At 52.5% G+C, this 16,202-nt stretch overlaps 1 protein-coding gene across 1 annotated transcript in view; it reads left to right on the top strand.

Annotated features, from left to right (window-relative positions):
* Positions 1-9,098, top strand: part of Rgs10 (regulator of G protein signaling 10) — a 36,685-nt gene extending 27,587 nt beyond the window's left edge. Inside the window, exon 5 of the mRNA XM_026384286.2 lies at positions 8,717-9,098. Within this exon, the coding sequence (XP_026240071.1) occupies positions 8,717-8,863 (147 nt within the window). The 3' untranslated portion in view covers positions 8,864-9,098. The remainder of the gene's footprint in view (positions 1-8,716) is intronic.
* The last annotated feature ends 7,104 nt before the right edge of the window (positions 9,099-16,202 follow it).

Genomic DNA, 16,202 nt, shown 5'->3' with positions numbered 1-16,202 from the left:
GTCAAGGGTCCGCGGAGGCCGTGGAACAGTGGGCAGTGGGAAGGGCGATTGCCAGCCCGCAGGGAGACGGAAAGCGATACTACACACAGAACCACAGCACGGAGGTCGGGGGCCAGAGCGTGTGGGAGCCCACGATGCCACACACCACACTGTGGCCTCCCTGGGCTGTAGGAGGGTGATGTGATCAGGGAGTCTCCTGACCCCAAACCATCAAGAAGAGTCAAATGATGGTCAGTGTCCTGTGTGAAGAGTGTGGTGTACGGTTCAATAAGCATTTCATCCAAAGCAACATCTTAGAGGATGTTTGGGGTTTAAAACTTGGTTACATGGAACATTCATGTGAGCAGAGAGACAGGGCTCTGATCTAACTCGCAAACTTGGCTGGTTGTGCGCCCCACCCTGCTGGCTCAGCTGGGAGAGACGGGAGGTGGGCTGCAGCCCTCTCTTTGGTACCTCAGCCCAGAGGCGAAGGCTGCTCTGGTTTCATCAGTGAATTTCAGTTCTTTATGGGTCTTCCCCCCACCCCCCACCTTTCTTTCTTTTAAAAATCCACTGCTGGGAGGTGGTTCTGCTTCGGTTCTGGCTCTTTCTAGTTTGTGGATTTGTTCTTCCATTCCTTCCTTTGTGCTGCCAATATTGACGGAGGTCCTACGACGTCGCAGGGACTGAGCTAAGAGCTGCATGAGCTGTCAGGAACTCGGCTCCTATCCATCCACGAATACAGAAAGGGACAAACGTGAAGAAGGAAATGCAGTCGCCAAGACATGGGCCAGGAACGGCACGGAGCGGCTGCTCTGAGCCTGCAGGTCCCTGGAGAGACCACTAAGACCTGAAAGACAGGGAGGCAGGATTTCCCAGGGTGAGGCAAGACCCTGGGGCAGGCCGCTGGGTATGTTGGGGACATCCGTGTTCTGGGTACAGCAAGAGATGGGGATGGAAGCTGAGTTGGGAGGGATGGGACCCATCAGGCCTTAGGCCTGCGATGCCATTTACTTGTGGGGATTTTGAATGGTGGTTATTTATAGGATGGGCCAGTTGGACTCATAGGGTTTGATTCTCTTGAAAGCTGTGCCCCTTGGCTGCATAAGAGAGAGCAGATGACTCAGTGGAGAGCTGTTTCTTTTTCTAGAAAGTCAACTCTGAACTTTGACCTCCTGACCAAGACTCACTGTTTGAATTGGGTGGCCTGGGGCTCAGGCCACCTCCCCCACAAGGGCTTGTCACTTCCCAGACGCTGAGCTCAGATTCACCATCGTGTGTCTTAGGTTGGCCCTCAACACCAGAGAGGGACGAGGTGGCTCATAGCCAGTCCTGCCCCGGGCCCCGGGTTCTGTTTCTTCGTGTGGCTTTCGTGTCCCTGCCTGTGATATGGTGCTTCGGTAGCTCTGCTGCCTTCCTGAGCTGTCCAGTAAAGCAGTCGACCACTCCACAGCTCAGCCCTGACGTCACCCCTGGTAGTCACAGCCTCGTTTCCTTGGTCTGAGCTCCCCTCCCCCAGCTTCTTTGACTTCAGGATTCAGCAGCTGTTTGAACTTGGGCAAGATGCTTTTCCTCTCTATGCCTTGGTTTCCTCATTGATGGAACCAGGGATCCAATAAGGTGGTTTGAGGTGCAGTGTGGCCTGTCTGTGGGGCGCTTCCTGCAGTGCCTGGCTGCGTCCAGCCCTCTGTGACGGTCACTGTGTGTCCCCTGCACTGTACTGGGAAGCTGAACTTAAGGTGAGTGTGTGGTTCTTAACTGGGGACGATTTTGCTGACGTGGGCCAGTGTCTGGAGACAACCTGTTGTCACGACTGGGACACAGGTGCTATTGGCACCTAGGAGGCAGAGGCCTGGACTGCTGCTTAATACCCTGCAGAGCACAGGATGGGCCCCCACGACAGAATTCTGTGCTCCATAATGTGGACAGGGCAATCCCGGCTCCACGTGACTTCTCCACACGTGGCAGGGTGCCGTACCCTCCCTCAGCCTCAGGTCCCACTTGAAAAGCAGCAACAACGTTCATATGTTTTTTGGGTGTGTTTTTTTAAGTACTGGGGATTAAACCCAGGGGTCTAACCACTGAGCCACATCCCCAGATCTTTTTTATTTTTTATTTAGAGACAGGGTCTCACTAAGTTGCTTAGGGCCTTGCTAAATCTCTGAGGCTGGCTTTGAACTTGCGATCTTCCTGCCTCAGCCTCCCGAGTGGCTGGGGTTAGAGGCGTGCGCCACCGTGCCCAGCTCCACATTAGTTTTTGACACCTTGACAAGTTCCAGGAAGAAACTTCAGTCTCCACAGTGCTTTTGCAGGTGCGTCTGTTTGGCCGTCAGGTGGTTTTGTGGAAGGGGGGACCTGGCATCTTGGCCTGCGGAGGTGGTAGTTCACGGGTTGGGGCCGCTGTGTCCAGCTCATTGTCGTGAGAATGGGACCTCGAGAGCTCAGGGCCTCTGGCTCAGCTCTTCCTGTCACACTGCTGCTGTGACAGCCATTCCCCATGTAAAGCAGGAACCTTTGGAGACGTGGCTTCCCGTTGGGTTCTTATCTTTTCCCTCCCATCCGAGGCACCGCCTCCCCTTCATGGCTGCTGTGGGGTGCCGTCTTTGGCATTTCGTGACCACCCCTCCCTCCTGCCATCCTGCCCACATTCCTCTCCCCTGCCGTCCTGTCCTCCTTCGCTCCAGCCGTGGCTGGTTCTTAAGCATTTCCTTCACTTGCTGAGACTCTGGGAGTCGGCCACAGCGCAAGGGACAGACAGGCACCGTGCACTGCACTGAGGGCAGCAGCGAGTCCTGCTAACCGGCATGGCTGGCAGGTCCACAGACGGTGGAAGAGGCCGTCCAGGGGCCAGCGAGCAGGAACCCGCCGAGCGTGAATCATCCTGTTACTGTGTCTCTGGGAATTTCAAACAAATTAATTTTTAAAATGAGTTTGAATTTTTACATCGGCACAGCATCGCTGTTAAGAAAGAAAAGAAAGTTCGTGCAACCCAGGAGGGTCCAATGCAAAGTGAAATCTTCCAGGCCCTGCCTCTCGCCACTCTCCCCACTAGCGGGAAGTCCTTTAGGTTGTCTGTCCTCAGGGTCGTGCCACAGCAAAGAACAGAATTCTGCTCCAGCCAGTTTCTCAGCTCTGACTTATGCAGCTCTCTCCTCCAAAGCCCTGGGTTTGAATGGCACCACACACCTGGGTCTGTTCCCCTGGAGCCCACTGTGATTTATAGAGGCAGACAGGTCTGGTTCATTGCCAATGGCGGCTTTTAATCCTCGTTTTCTCTGGCCATGCAGGAGGACGGCGCAGGTCTGGAGGGAGAGGGGTGCTCTCTCTTGTCCTGTGAACTTCAGGGACCCCTCGCCTGCAGGCTGCTGGGCTGCCCTCCCTGGGCTTCAGGGCTGCTGCTGCTCTGGACCCGGAGGGTTGGGTGCGGACGGCTGTCTCAAGAGGAAGTCCTCACCCTCAGAGGCTGAAGAAAAACATTTAAAAGGCTTTGGTGAGGTGCAGCGCTCCTGGCCACATCCTTGACAGACAAAGGAACGTACCTTTGGGGCAGTGTCGTCTCTCTGAATTTCCCTAGAACCACAAAGTGAGAAACAAATGCTTCCTTTTTTGGCATCGATAAGGAGGGGTGGAGCAGCTGGCAAGGGGGGTAGAAGAGGGGCTGCCTGGCCTGCAGGGTCATCTGGGGGCCGCTTCCCTGAGCTCCCCTGCTTGACTGTGGCCCCTGCTCCCAGGCTGAGTGGTGGCCAGAGCTGGGATTCAGATCATCCCCGCCTGGTGGTGCAGGACAACATTTGTCACCAAAGATCAGACCAAGCCCAGAAATGGGTGTTTTTCCAGTGTGCTCAGCTGGAAAACAGCTTGTGGTTTCCCCTTCAAATGGAAGAAAAGGTGGCTCCTGCATCTACGTGGTCCTGTGCCTCCTGAGAGCTGGGGCGTGCAGGAGAGCATTTGAAATGCTTTTAGATTTTTCTTGAAAATGGCGTGCTGGGGAAGACGCGGGAGAACAGGTGCTGGAAGAGCACTTAACTCTCCTTCCAGGGGCCAAAGGCAAAGATAAAATGCCTTTTCTCTAAGTCCCCAACCTGTCACTGGGCTTTGAACTTGAGTATCCTGACTCCAGGAAAAAGTGGACAGCCTGCCCCACGTGAGGGCTCTGCTCCTACAGGCCTGGGGCATTTCCACCTCTCGCAAGGGCTCTCAGACTCTGTGCATACCCAGCCCCCTCTCGAGTTCTGATTCCACTCTGGCCTGTTGTCCGTCTCTGGCGGGCATGTCTATAGCAAGGAGTGCTGTCCAACACTACAGAACTGTCCACACGTGGCCTGCCCTGGTGCTTGGGGACAAGGGCCGGCCTGAGCTGTCTGACTCGTTCGCAGTCTGTGTCTGCTCTCGACCTCCTGCAGCACCTGCTCCTGCCTCAGGGAGGGAGAGTGGTCTTCATCTTGGAGTGGGCAGTCCCTGTTTGTGCCTCTCCTGTGCCATCTTCAGGTCCTCAGTTGATTCTGTCAATCATGCCAGGCGCACAGGTAGAGGGGCTTCCTCCTTTCTACTTCCTGTCTGTTCACTTGGCTGGGAAAGTAAGTCTGTAGTCTTGGTATGGGGGAAGAGAGGACACATTCTAGAACTTTAACTGCTTGCTGCTGCCTTTCAGCAATTTGCATACAAAAACTAGACCAAATTTTTGAAGCCAATATGAAATCCTTCTTAAAAAAAAAAAAACTTTGTGCATTGAAGGATTATTTTTTTTCTCCTTGTGTGGGTTGAAATAACCTGGCAGAGGGTTTTGAAGAGAAGGGAGATGCATTTTTCATTTAGGTCCTCTAATGTGCTTGTCTTCTGAGAGGTCTTAAAATATTTATGAGGCTTCACATACAGCGAATCAGAGCAGTGATGGAACGAACGCTGAGCCCCGTTCTCTGTTGGGGGGGTGGGTTGGGAGAGGGGTGCTTCTGTGGTCAAGTCCTTTCCTGGCGCAGTCCATTTGGAATAGTCCAAGATCCACTGGGCTGAGAGTGGGGTGGGTGTGGCACCTGGTGGGATAATGACCCTTGGGCAACTCTCCCTCCCCTCCCAGGCCCACCTCCAGCAGCCTGCAGGACTGGATCCCAAGGCCGTGCTGCTCACGTTTACACTGTAGGCATGCGGCTCACAGATGTGGAGCTGCCAAAATTTGGAACCTTTAAGCCACAGCTGTGTTAGCCAGGGCATGGGGCAGGCAGGGGCGGGGGAGATGCAGAGAGCACTCAGCTGCCAACTTGAGTTTTCTGCTTCACCGGCTGCCTGTCCCTGGGACCCATCATCTGCTCTGACTCCGCTCCGATGCCTTCTGCCCACCTTGAGTCTCAGGCCAGACTGGTCTCCGTTTTCTTCCTTGCAGACAGTTGAAGGATTCTTATTGTGTTTAGATGCCGGTCACAGTTCGCCCAGGGAAGCCAGCTCCCCACCAGAGTCCTGGTTTGGTAGAACCATCTGAGACCCCGAGGGCAGCTTTTTTCTGTATCTGAGTAGGACTGGGATGAGCTGGGTCTGATGTTACTAGTGTCCTAGGGTGTGGTGACACGTGACCACAACCTGAGTGGCTTAGAACAGCAGCAACCTCTTCCAGGTCAGGAGGCTGGAAACCTGAAGTCAAGGTGTCGCCAGGGCTGGGCTCCTTCTGAGGGGCCTTCCTTGTGTCTTCCAGCTTGCTGATCGCTGTGGCCGCCAGCACACAGATCTCCACCTGTCTTCACATGGCCACTTCCCTGTGTGTCTCAGTGTGTCCCCTTCTGAAGAGGACACCAGTCCTTGGATGGGGACCCACCCTAAATGCAGCGCGGCTTTATCATGGCATCCTTTACCAGCCCTATTTCCAAATAAGGTCACATTTTGAGGTTCCAGATGGACGTACATTGAGGGGATACTCTTCAACCTGCTACTGCTCTTTAGAGATATTTATTTTCCTCTTATGCACATGAACACACTGATGAACATACCTGGGGTCATTGTTTTTAGATTTAATGTCTTTGGTATTTAATATTCAGTCAGTTAACATTCATGGGTGGTTTTGCAAGCTCAACTCTTTTCAGACCTTATTTTTGATGAGTGTGTATTCTGCCATGGGAGTGGCCAGTGCCTGGTGGTATGGGCTGGGGAGCTACCCAGCTAGAGTTGGCACCCCTCACATCCCTTGCTTACTGTTGAAATGTGGCCCCCCCCACCAGTTCCTATGTTGAAGTCCTATCCCCCATTACTTCAGAATGTGACTGTATTTGGAGATGGCCCATAAGTGGGTGTAATTAAGTTAAATGAGGTCATTGGAGTAGACCCTAATCCAACCTGACTTGTGTCTTTATAAGAAGAGGAGATTCAGACCCAGACACATACAGGGGGATGATCATGTGAGGACGGAGAAAAGATGACCATCTACAACCCCGGAGAGAAGCTTCAGAAGAAACCATCCCTGTTGGCATTTGGACTTCTGGCCTTCAGAACTGTGAGAGACTGTGTGTAGTACTTGTTATAGCAGCCAGAGCTGACCCATACACTCACCATCAGGCAAAGTACTGAGCCCCAAGCCCCCATTTCCTTCTCCGTAAAATCAAGGTCCTTGAGAATGTCTGAGAGAACGTACGGTCCGTTGCCTGGCGGTGGTCACGTCGTGGTAGTGTTGGTCATGGCCTGGTTCACTTCGTCAGCCTTTTCTGTGCACACTGGGTGGTTTCTGGTCACTCGTGGAAAAACATTTATTGGATCCCTTCATGGCCGTTTGTTCTAAGATAAATAACGACGTGGTCTGTGGCTGGGTACACTGCCTTTTCTTGGGATTGATTTTTAGGTGCCTCTATGTCCTCTTGGCTGTCTTGCTGAGTTCCACAAGGAGCTCTGCGGTGGGAGTGGGAAGCTCCTAAGCCCATGCCTTGGAGGCCCATCGCTGGTGGGAGTGGGAAGCTGGCTCTGGACCCCATGTAGTGCCATCAGGCTGCTCACAGCCAGAAGGATGAGGCCAGTGGAAGCCACATCCTTTCCTTTTTAAAATCTGTCTAGGCCTCATGGCCACAGCTGCTTCCTGGTGAGTCCGTGGCACTGGGAGGTGGGGAGGCCCCGGGGCAGGTAGCCTCAGCCTGAAGGACTTCTGGGCTTGCTGGGGCATTTCACACCTGCCACAGCAGGGAGTGGCCCTCAGGCCCTTTTGACATAGTTCCTGCCCCTTCCTGCTGAGCTGGCATCCAGGAGTGCTGGCGGGAGGGCCTGCGGCCTCTGGGGATCTCCTGGTGGCCCGTGCAGCCTCTGAGCACCCTCTCAGTCAGGCAGCCTCCTGCCTCCCCGCCCTCCAGCCCTGGGTGCCTCCAGAGCAGCCCTTTTTCTGTTCTCCTTTGAAGTCTGAGCCTCAGAGCCACTACAGACAAACAGGATGTTCCTCTCCCACACACGGGTCACACCGCATCCTGCCCTGAGTGGTGGGTCCCATTCGCTGTGGATCTGGGGGCGTGAGGGGGTACAGGCTGCCTGCCCCGGGGCCTCACAAAGCCAGTTCCTTTAGACACACTTTGAACATCTGTTGTGGACTTTCAACTTGTAGGCATCTAGAAGGCCCCTCTGGGGACCCTGCGCCCAGCAAGGCTGAACAGGGCAGGTGGTGAGGGACGGTGACACCTGCTTTGCACGTTTGTGGGAGGCCATGAAAGGGTAATGGCCTTCCTCATCTCAAGCCTCATCCCTGGCTAGGATTTTTTGCATCTTCTGGGATTTTTAAAAATAGTTTCTCCAAACCTCAGCAAATCATAATCACACATAGGACTCCAAGATTGCTTCAAAATAGATCAGTGCTCTAAAGAGCTTGGGCAAGGCTGGAAGGGCAGTTTAAAGAGCACCAGGCTTCCTTGAATCCTTCCTGGCCGTGGGCTGGACTGACTGCAGCATGACCTGGGTGGTTGGGTTCTCCTGCAGTTGCAGCCAACTTTGGAAAAGTGAAGGTATGAAGGCTGAAGGTTCCAGTTGTTTCCGGAGGCATCGCCCATCCCCCATCCAAGTCGATGTTCTGAGGTCTGAGAATCCATCTGATATTTAGTTTACAAAAGTATGTGTTGACAGAGGGTGGGTTTAAAAGATGTCAGGATTTTACCACTCACTTGACAACCCCGCCTGACGGTGAGCAAACTTCTAGGCGCTTCTGAAACTTTCTGCTTGTTGGAGCCTGTGTTTGTGCTGAAAGAGAAGGCACCTTGGGTGCACTGTGGATGTTTAGACCTCAGATGTCCTGAAAATTGACAGGTGAGGGAGGGAAATAAAGGGCGAGGGCTTTCTTAAAAAGAGATTGTCCATACAGAAGAAAAGGATTTGCTTTCCTTCCCTACCCACGCTGCAGGTGAGGAGGAGGACAGGCAGCCTGGGATTGGTTGCTGGGAGTTCTGTTCTGCTACCTCCAGCTCTTAGAGAAATGCATCCCTGTATTATCTCTCCAGATATAGTGGCAATTCTTAAAGGGCCCTTTCATACGAAGGTATGAATCAGTGCAGTGTGAATCTGTTCTGCCGTGCAAAATAAAGACATATTTGTTCATGTGACTCTCTAAGCTATATGTTCCATTGAAATGATTGCATAACGACCAGGAAATCTGCCTCATCTAGCGCATGCCTTACTTTAGCTTTCTTTGTGTATTCTTTGGCACACGGTAGGTATTTAATAAATATTTGATAGGATGATTCATGGCCTGGATTAGCTGCAGCCTTCAGACTCTTTCTCTTTTCCTCCTCAGATCTTCAACCTCATGAAGTACGACAGCTACAGTCGCTTCTTAAAGTCTGACTTGTTTTTGAAATACAAACGAACCGAGGAAGAGGAGGAAGATGAACCCGATGCTCAAACTGCAGCTAAACGAGCTTCCAGAATTTATAACACATGAGCCCCGGAAAGCCAGGACTGCCGCCCTCGCCAAGCAGAGGGGCTTGCTCTCAGGACTGTGTGGGGTTATCATTGCTTTGTTATGTGCAAGGACCGAGATGTACAAAACCCTTCAATGGGGTGTGTGTATTTTATTAACTGCTTGACCAGTAAGTTTTGCATGATGGCTAATCTTACATAAAAATAGCTTTGAAGTTTCAGTTCACAAAACAAGCAAACAGAGGTTCCTTCCACACTGGACGCTTGGGACATTTAATAGCTTGATTAAACTTCACTTGAGGCCACAAGGTGTAACCTACAGCCTTGTAAGTCTTTGCCCGGCCTCTGTGGCAAAGGGTTGTGTGTGTCCCCAGATTCACTTCAAATTAACTCGAGCATGAATTCATGTGACATCAGGCTCCCAAGGCTGTTGTCTGTCAGTTGTCTTTTTGAGTTCAGTTCTTCTCGAGGCAAGTTCAGTGCTGGACAAAGAAAATGAGTCGCTGACAGCCTAAAGATTTGGGGAGTTGCGTGTGAGCAGCAGCAAAGGGTTATTATTTCTTGTGCGTGGGTTGGTCCTGGTTTTGCTCGCCATCCGTGACATTTCATGCCACACAGATAAATAGTTCATCTCAACAGAAATAAGATCTTACTCAACCAGGAAGGAAAAAAAAAAGACAAATGGGAAATTGTTCAGGGTGCCCTTACCAACCCCAGGTGGTGGTGAACAGGACCATGGCATAGACGGGTCCTGAGCATGGAGTTGGTAGGGATGTACCCCTTCTCCCAGAGCCCATGTGGGGACAAATCACAGCCTTTCTCCTCCGCCTTTGCTGGACTTTTTTCCTCTGGCTTGAGAGCTCAGACAGGGAGTAGAGGTGCTGCTCCGAGCCTGCTTTTCTTGTTGGGGAGGCTGTGAATGGAGCACGGTGGGCCCAGTGTTCCCTGCCAGCCCAGAGAACTCCTCTACAGTGGAGCCCACCAGGTCCAAGCCAGGCTCGGTTCCCTTTACTTAAGGTCCCTGCCATCTGCAGGGCCCGCTGCTGTTTCCCAACGTGTTTGCCAAGCCTCAAACTCTGATTTGTAAAAAGTAACCAACCTCCGTGGCTTGTAAGCCTTCTAGGCCTTTCCATTTGCAAAATTCCCTGATATTGCGGTGACTATATAATTTATCAAACAGGACCTTTTGGAGAGAGAGGGGAGGTGAGTTTTATCATCTCCCTGGGATAATGCCCATTATAAACCATGAACTGGTTCTGTTCTGGATAAGCCAGTTTGTAGCCTCCCTACTGATGGCCTTCCAACTGACAGTCCCCCACGTTCCCTAGCCGGGTCGTCCATCCACTGTGGTTAGGTGCAGTCCTTCCATCTTGGGCCTGTGGGGAGGATGGCCTCTGGGGAACATTCACCACTGAGGACCAAGTAACCACCCGACTGTCCGTCAGAGACAGCAAACATTGTCTCCGCTGCCTCAGAGCTTCCCAAACAGGACTCCAGCCTCTGCCTTCTCTGCCTGTCTGAGGACCTGGGCATGAGACAGGGATGCTGAGAAGGACACCCACGGCTCCTGGACCAGAGAAATATGGTCATAGCCAAGCAGAGTGGATCAGTGCATGCTCAAGAGTGAAGATGCGAAACAACACGGTTTCTGCAGCTCGGCTTCCACCGGATCGGGCAGAGTGTGCGGGATGCACATGTGCGCGGGGCATCCCGCAGGTGCGGAGCAACGTGCAGCTGCGGCTGGCCCCCTTTGGGCTGGGAAGGGAGGTGGGCTGGAGGCCTCGCTCTGACTTTCCCTCTTTCACCACTGGGTTCAAGGCCCTAGGTAAAGGAAATAGCCAGAAGATTGTCTACCAAAGATATGCCACCCCTCCCTGACCTGCTCCTGCCCGAGCTCCTGCGTCTGTGCCACTCACGGGACTGAGGCACAGTCAGAGTTCAGAGTTCTGACACAGTCACAAAAGGAAAATGGAAAAGGCACAGGGAATCCCTGAGGCCAGATGAACGCCTCTCTCCAGCCCTTCAATTCCACCCTTCTGTCTGTCTGTCTGTCCTCTCATCCATCCATCCATCCATTACGTTGGGTCTGCACTATGTGAGGGACAGAGGTTTTTCACTATTGATCAGGTCTAGTAAAGCCAACAGCTCAGGAGACGTTTTCCACTGAAAAGAGTTTGCTACAGTTCTGAAGAGGAGAGGGCACACTAGGTTGGGCAGGGTCACATGGGAGTGCACCAGGGTCTGTGAGAAGGCAGAAGGGCACACCGTGAGCACGAGCCTTCATTGTGGTTTGGTTGGCAAAGGCAAGGTGGTCAGCAGGCTGACTGGCTAGTTTGCATCATTTCACTCGACTCGGATGTTTGGATTGTCCCCATTTGTCTGGTACCTGGCCCTGGGGTGATTAGGGCAGGTAAATTGTGGCCCAGAGTATGAGAGCCTGGTAAGGAGGTGTCGCATAGAGGTTATATGCTCTGGGTTGGCTGTGCCTGCGGAGGAAGCACCCAGCCCCAGGAGGGACAGCCCCTCGGGGTCAGCAAGGCCCCAGATGCCCAAGTATCAGATGAAAAGACCTGCTTATAACACGGGCTCGGCCTGCAGGCCGTGGGTGTCCTGTTGTGTTTGGTAGGGCCATGTTTTAAATCTTGCAGTCCAGATTCAAGCAGAGCCTGAGTGTCCTCTCTCCTTGGCCACAGGCCCCTCTGTTCCCTAGTGCACTGTAGCGGGTTACTCACATATTGATGTTAACCTCTAGCTCCGAGTTTGCACACTCATCTTCCTTGTGTGGGGAACACAGCCTGCTGACCTTTTCCTCTGACTCTGCACTTGCTCATCATCCCTCCTGATCCACTCTGCTGGCCTGCTCAGCTTTCTGAGTGGAAGTTCCCATCCGTTTCCTCCCAGTGGTCCTGCCCCATCCTGTGGAGCTCCCCCGCAGGCCTGGTGGGAATCGCTGCAGGCTGGCAGCGTGACTTCCAGGTGCCTCTTTCCCTTTGCCTTAGAGGAGATTTGAGATGAGAACACAAAAATAAAGGACACGACCCACACAGCCACATGCCTGTGAGTGGCCGAGGCTGAAGCCGAAGCCCTACCTGCCTCCTGACCCCGCTCCCTTTTTGGTCCATCGAAGGCCTGGAAAAGACCCCCAGAAGCCACTGCTGTGGTGAACACGGGCCTATGTGTGCGTATTCACTCATGTGACAGATATTTAACAAGCACCTACCACCTCCTGGGCCAAAAAGTAGATTCGAGGATGTTGCAAGAGGAAAGAAAGAGGCATGAACCCTGCCCCTCAGGGAGCGAGTGTGATGAGGGGGGTTCTTCCCTAAAAACCGCCAGAGGAAAGAGAGTGACCCTCCTCTGGGAGGGGCTGGAAGGACGGGACCCGTTGTGCTCAGCTCTTAGCACACAAGCTGGGTTGTGACTTCCCCCTAAAAACCAGGATGTCAAGCTTCATGTTGACAGTGATGTGAAGTCCCAAGTCCTCCATGCCAGGGATCAGCTTTTCATCTCAGCCGCAGGTGAACTCCAGATCAGGACTGGATGGTCAGTCAGGGGACTCTCCCCCAGGGCTCTGCCAGCCAGGTCTACACCCTTCCACGTGTCACGGAGCTGGGGGTTGATTCATTGGTACCCACCTCCCGGGCCCCAGCTCCGAATCTGAGAGGACACGTTGTTTACAAGCTTTGCAAACTACTAGGCAAGCAAAGTCACGGCTCACATTCCATCTCTGTTTGCTTTCATTTTGGCTGTGGATGTTCTAGAACTTGCGTTTATTTAAGTGCTAAATGGTCTTGTACCCTTAGCTTCCAGGGATTTTTCAATGGCCTTTCTTCACGAGGTTAGCAGGCTGTTTACTGCCGTCAGTGCTGTAAAGGGACGGGGACCCGAGGCAGGGGAGAGGAAACTTCCATGTGGACATTGTCCTTAGACCTTGAGCAGAGCAGGGCTCTCCATGGGCATTGCAAGTCCAAAGTGGCCCATGCAGAAAGCTGAGGTCCCTCTTGTCGGGGCCTTTGAGCCAGGGTTGCAGGTGGCACCTGCAGTGGCTGCTACAGCCTCCCAGCTCTTCTAGGCGTTTCCATTTGCAAAATACCCTGATTGCTGTGACTATGTAATTTATCAAATAAGACCCTTTGGAGAGAGAGGGGAGGTGAGTTTAACAATTTCCCTGGTTTAATGCCCATTATAAACCATAAATATGGTTTATATCGTCTGTGCTGCCCACTGCACACCCCCAGTGTATAAATACGCACACAAACTGGGGCCAGCTGCTCACTCTGAGTAAGCTCTTCTGTACCTTCTTCTTGTTCTCAGAATAAAAATTTGGGTCATAACTATGGCCTCATGGCTGCAAGGCCAGGGAGATCTGAGCCCAGCCCCACATCCTGCTGCCCGGCTGAGGCCCTGCCTCACCTTCTGGGCCTCATTTGGGATCTGCCAGCAGTGCATTGTTGCCTCCTCTGCTCAGAACAGCTTGCTCCTGACCTTGGCGGCTCTCCTGGTCAGTCAAGGCCTGATGCTAGCTCCTGGGAGAGTCCATTCCTGAGGAACCCTGGGAGCAGCCCCTTGACCCTAGGGCTTCTCCCAGCCTCTCCAGAGCCCCAGGCATGGCTGGTTATCTGTTGCTGGTTTGCGACCTGTCTCCTAAGGACAGGGGCTGCTTCACCGTGTTCCCAGCCACCAGTCCAGGGCTTGGCCCAGAGTAGCCACAGAGCAGGCGCTCAGAAATATTCCTTGAGTGAATACCAAAAGGGCCAGGATCTAAAATTTCAGTTGATCTCATTCACAGCCTGGCACCTCGGTATTGCCCCTTGGGAACAGGCCAACCCACGTCGTTGTCATAACAAAACAGATTGGAGGCTCAGAGGATCCCACCACTTCCTGCGTGCCTCCCACGGGTGGGGGGTGTGCATCACAGAGTGTCTCTCTTGTGCAGCAGGTGTGACTCCTACAGATGGGTGGGGGGAGCTAATCTCAGAACACTGCACCTGTCACAGTTACTGTGGCTGCAGTGGGTGTGACCAGGACTGGAACCCAGGTCCTCTGGACCCCACAGTCCGCCCCTTTTCACCACACCTGCCCGGGCCAGGTTCCGGCTCAGGCAAATCGTTGGCCATTCCATCTGGAAAACACGGCATCCTGGGAGAAGGCTGTCACCCACCAGTCTTGGTCCAGTCTTCCCTTTTTTTCTGCAGGATACGCAGAGAGGGCCTGGCCCCAGCCAGGGAGGCAAGGCCCATGCTCTTTTAAAAGTCCATTTTCATGTTTGCAACTAGTTTTTTTTTTTTTTTTTCCTTTAGTGATATATCGTGAACGTCTTTCCACGCCAATAAACATAATTATACAGCATCCCCAAAAAAAGTCCTGTTTTGAGATTATCTAGAAGATAAATATTTCCCTTGTGCTAATTCCAGCACAGTTTATATGCTGTTTTGCAACGTAGGCAAACTGTTTTCTTCTTATTTAAGCATTTAAACTCTGTTTTTTAAACTGTTATGGCATACAGATCGCCTCGCAGTAACAGATGTCTGCTTGATAGAGTTGTTTCCCAGGAAAAGAATCTGCTGGGTTTTGGTCTCCAGAGGAAGGATGACTTAGCAAGTATGTGGCTTTTGGTCCACTTGTCACCCCACTCGCCCTCTCATGGTCGGGGAAATGACACAGGGCTGCAGTCTGCTTTGTAGCCATCTGTATTTACAGTCCTCGGCTGGTGACAGAGGCGAGGCCCTGGTCTCCCAGGAGGCCACTCTGCCCCTCCTGAGACAGATTTCTCCGCACTTTTCTAGGCCGGGGAAGGTCACTGGTTATGACCCAGAGACATGAAAATGTTTGCACTTTTACTAAATTTGCAGGTGTTTTCGTCAGTGTGGGTCCACTGTGACCAGAAGATCTGACAAGAACAATTCGAGGAGGGAAAGTTCATTTGGCTCACAGTTTCAGAGGTCTCAGTCCATAGATGGTCAACTCCGTAGCTCTCGGCCTGAGGTGAGGCCACAGCATGGCAGAAGGGTGTGGCAGAGGGAAGCAGCTCAGGCAACAAGAAAGGAGACAAAATACAAACCCTGGAAGCACACCCCAGTGACCCACCTCCTCTAGCCACTCCCCACCTGCCTACACTACTGCTCAGTTAATCCCTATAAGTGGATTAATCCACCAGTTAGGTTACAACTCTCAAAATCTAATTATTTCACCTCTGAACGTTCTTACATTGTCTCACACACGAGCTTTTGGGGGCCACCTCGATTTTAAACCATAACTGTAGATCTCCCAGAATCTTGCAGTTGAAGAACCTCTGTCAATCACCACCATCATCACCAACGTCACTTTGCTATTGGCTAGCTCAAGGATTTTGGTTATGATCATGCCATGAAGTTCTACTGCCTAAATTCTAACCCTAGCTGTTCCATCTGATCCTAGCTATTCCATCTTGGGGAAGTCACGACTTTCTGAAGCCTAAGTTTCCTCACCTGTTAGAGAGGATAATATCAGTGTTTATGCCTTTGCCTATTCAAGCTGCTATAACAAAATGTCTTAGACTGGATAACTTATAAACAGTAGAAATTTATTGCTCACAGTTGCAGAGACTGGGAAGTCCAAGATCAAGGTGCTGGGAGATTTGGTGTCCGGTGGGGAGGGCCAGCTTCCTCCTAATGGTGCTTCTCACTGCGTCCTCACATGCTGAAAGGGGCAAACAGGCACCCTCAGGTCTCTTTGATGAGGGCTCAATTCCATTCTGAAATGGGAGCCCTGGTGATCTAATCATCTGCCCAGAGGCCCTACTCTTGCTGTAGTCTCATGGGGTCAGGTTTTAGCATATGCATTTTGGAGGGACACACACACATTCAGAACCTAGCACTACATGAGACTCAATGGGGTAATACACATACGGGCATTGCCGGGTGCCCGTAGGCCAGCTACAGAGAGGCGGTGTGGTCTGTCCATGGTCACAAGTCAGATCCATGGTTTGGTCTGATTCCTGACTCTCAGGTTGGGGGTCTTTCCACTGTCACTTCCCCCTCCTCCCCTACACACTGCTGCCCTTGCCCTTTGAGCAGCCTCAGGAAGACCTCCAGGTCAGTGAGCTGGATCTGAATGGGTTCACATGATTGCAGTCTCCAAATCGAGGGCCTTCTCGGACAGAGCAGGTGTCCAGAGGACAGTGTCTCCTGGTCCCAGAGGAGGCCGGGCCAAGGGGCAGCCAAGGACCTGAGAGTGAGACCTGGTGACAGATGACCCTGCTGCCAGGCCTCCAACCTGTGGCCAGGTTCCTCATCAAGCCTGGTGGCCCAGCAGAGGCGGGGAAGCCTGAGAACACTCTCGGAGAGGGAGTTGGCCCGGCACTCCAGGGGAATAGTGAGAAA

The sequence above is a fragment of the Urocitellus parryii genome, chromosome 5, assembly GCF_045843805.1.
Source record: "Urocitellus parryii isolate mUroPar1 chromosome 5, mUroPar1.hap1, whole genome shotgun sequence".
Lineage (NCBI taxonomy): Eukaryota > Metazoa > Chordata > Mammalia > Rodentia > Sciuridae > Urocitellus > Urocitellus parryii.
This window is presented reverse-complemented; position numbering and strand designations above follow the sequence as displayed.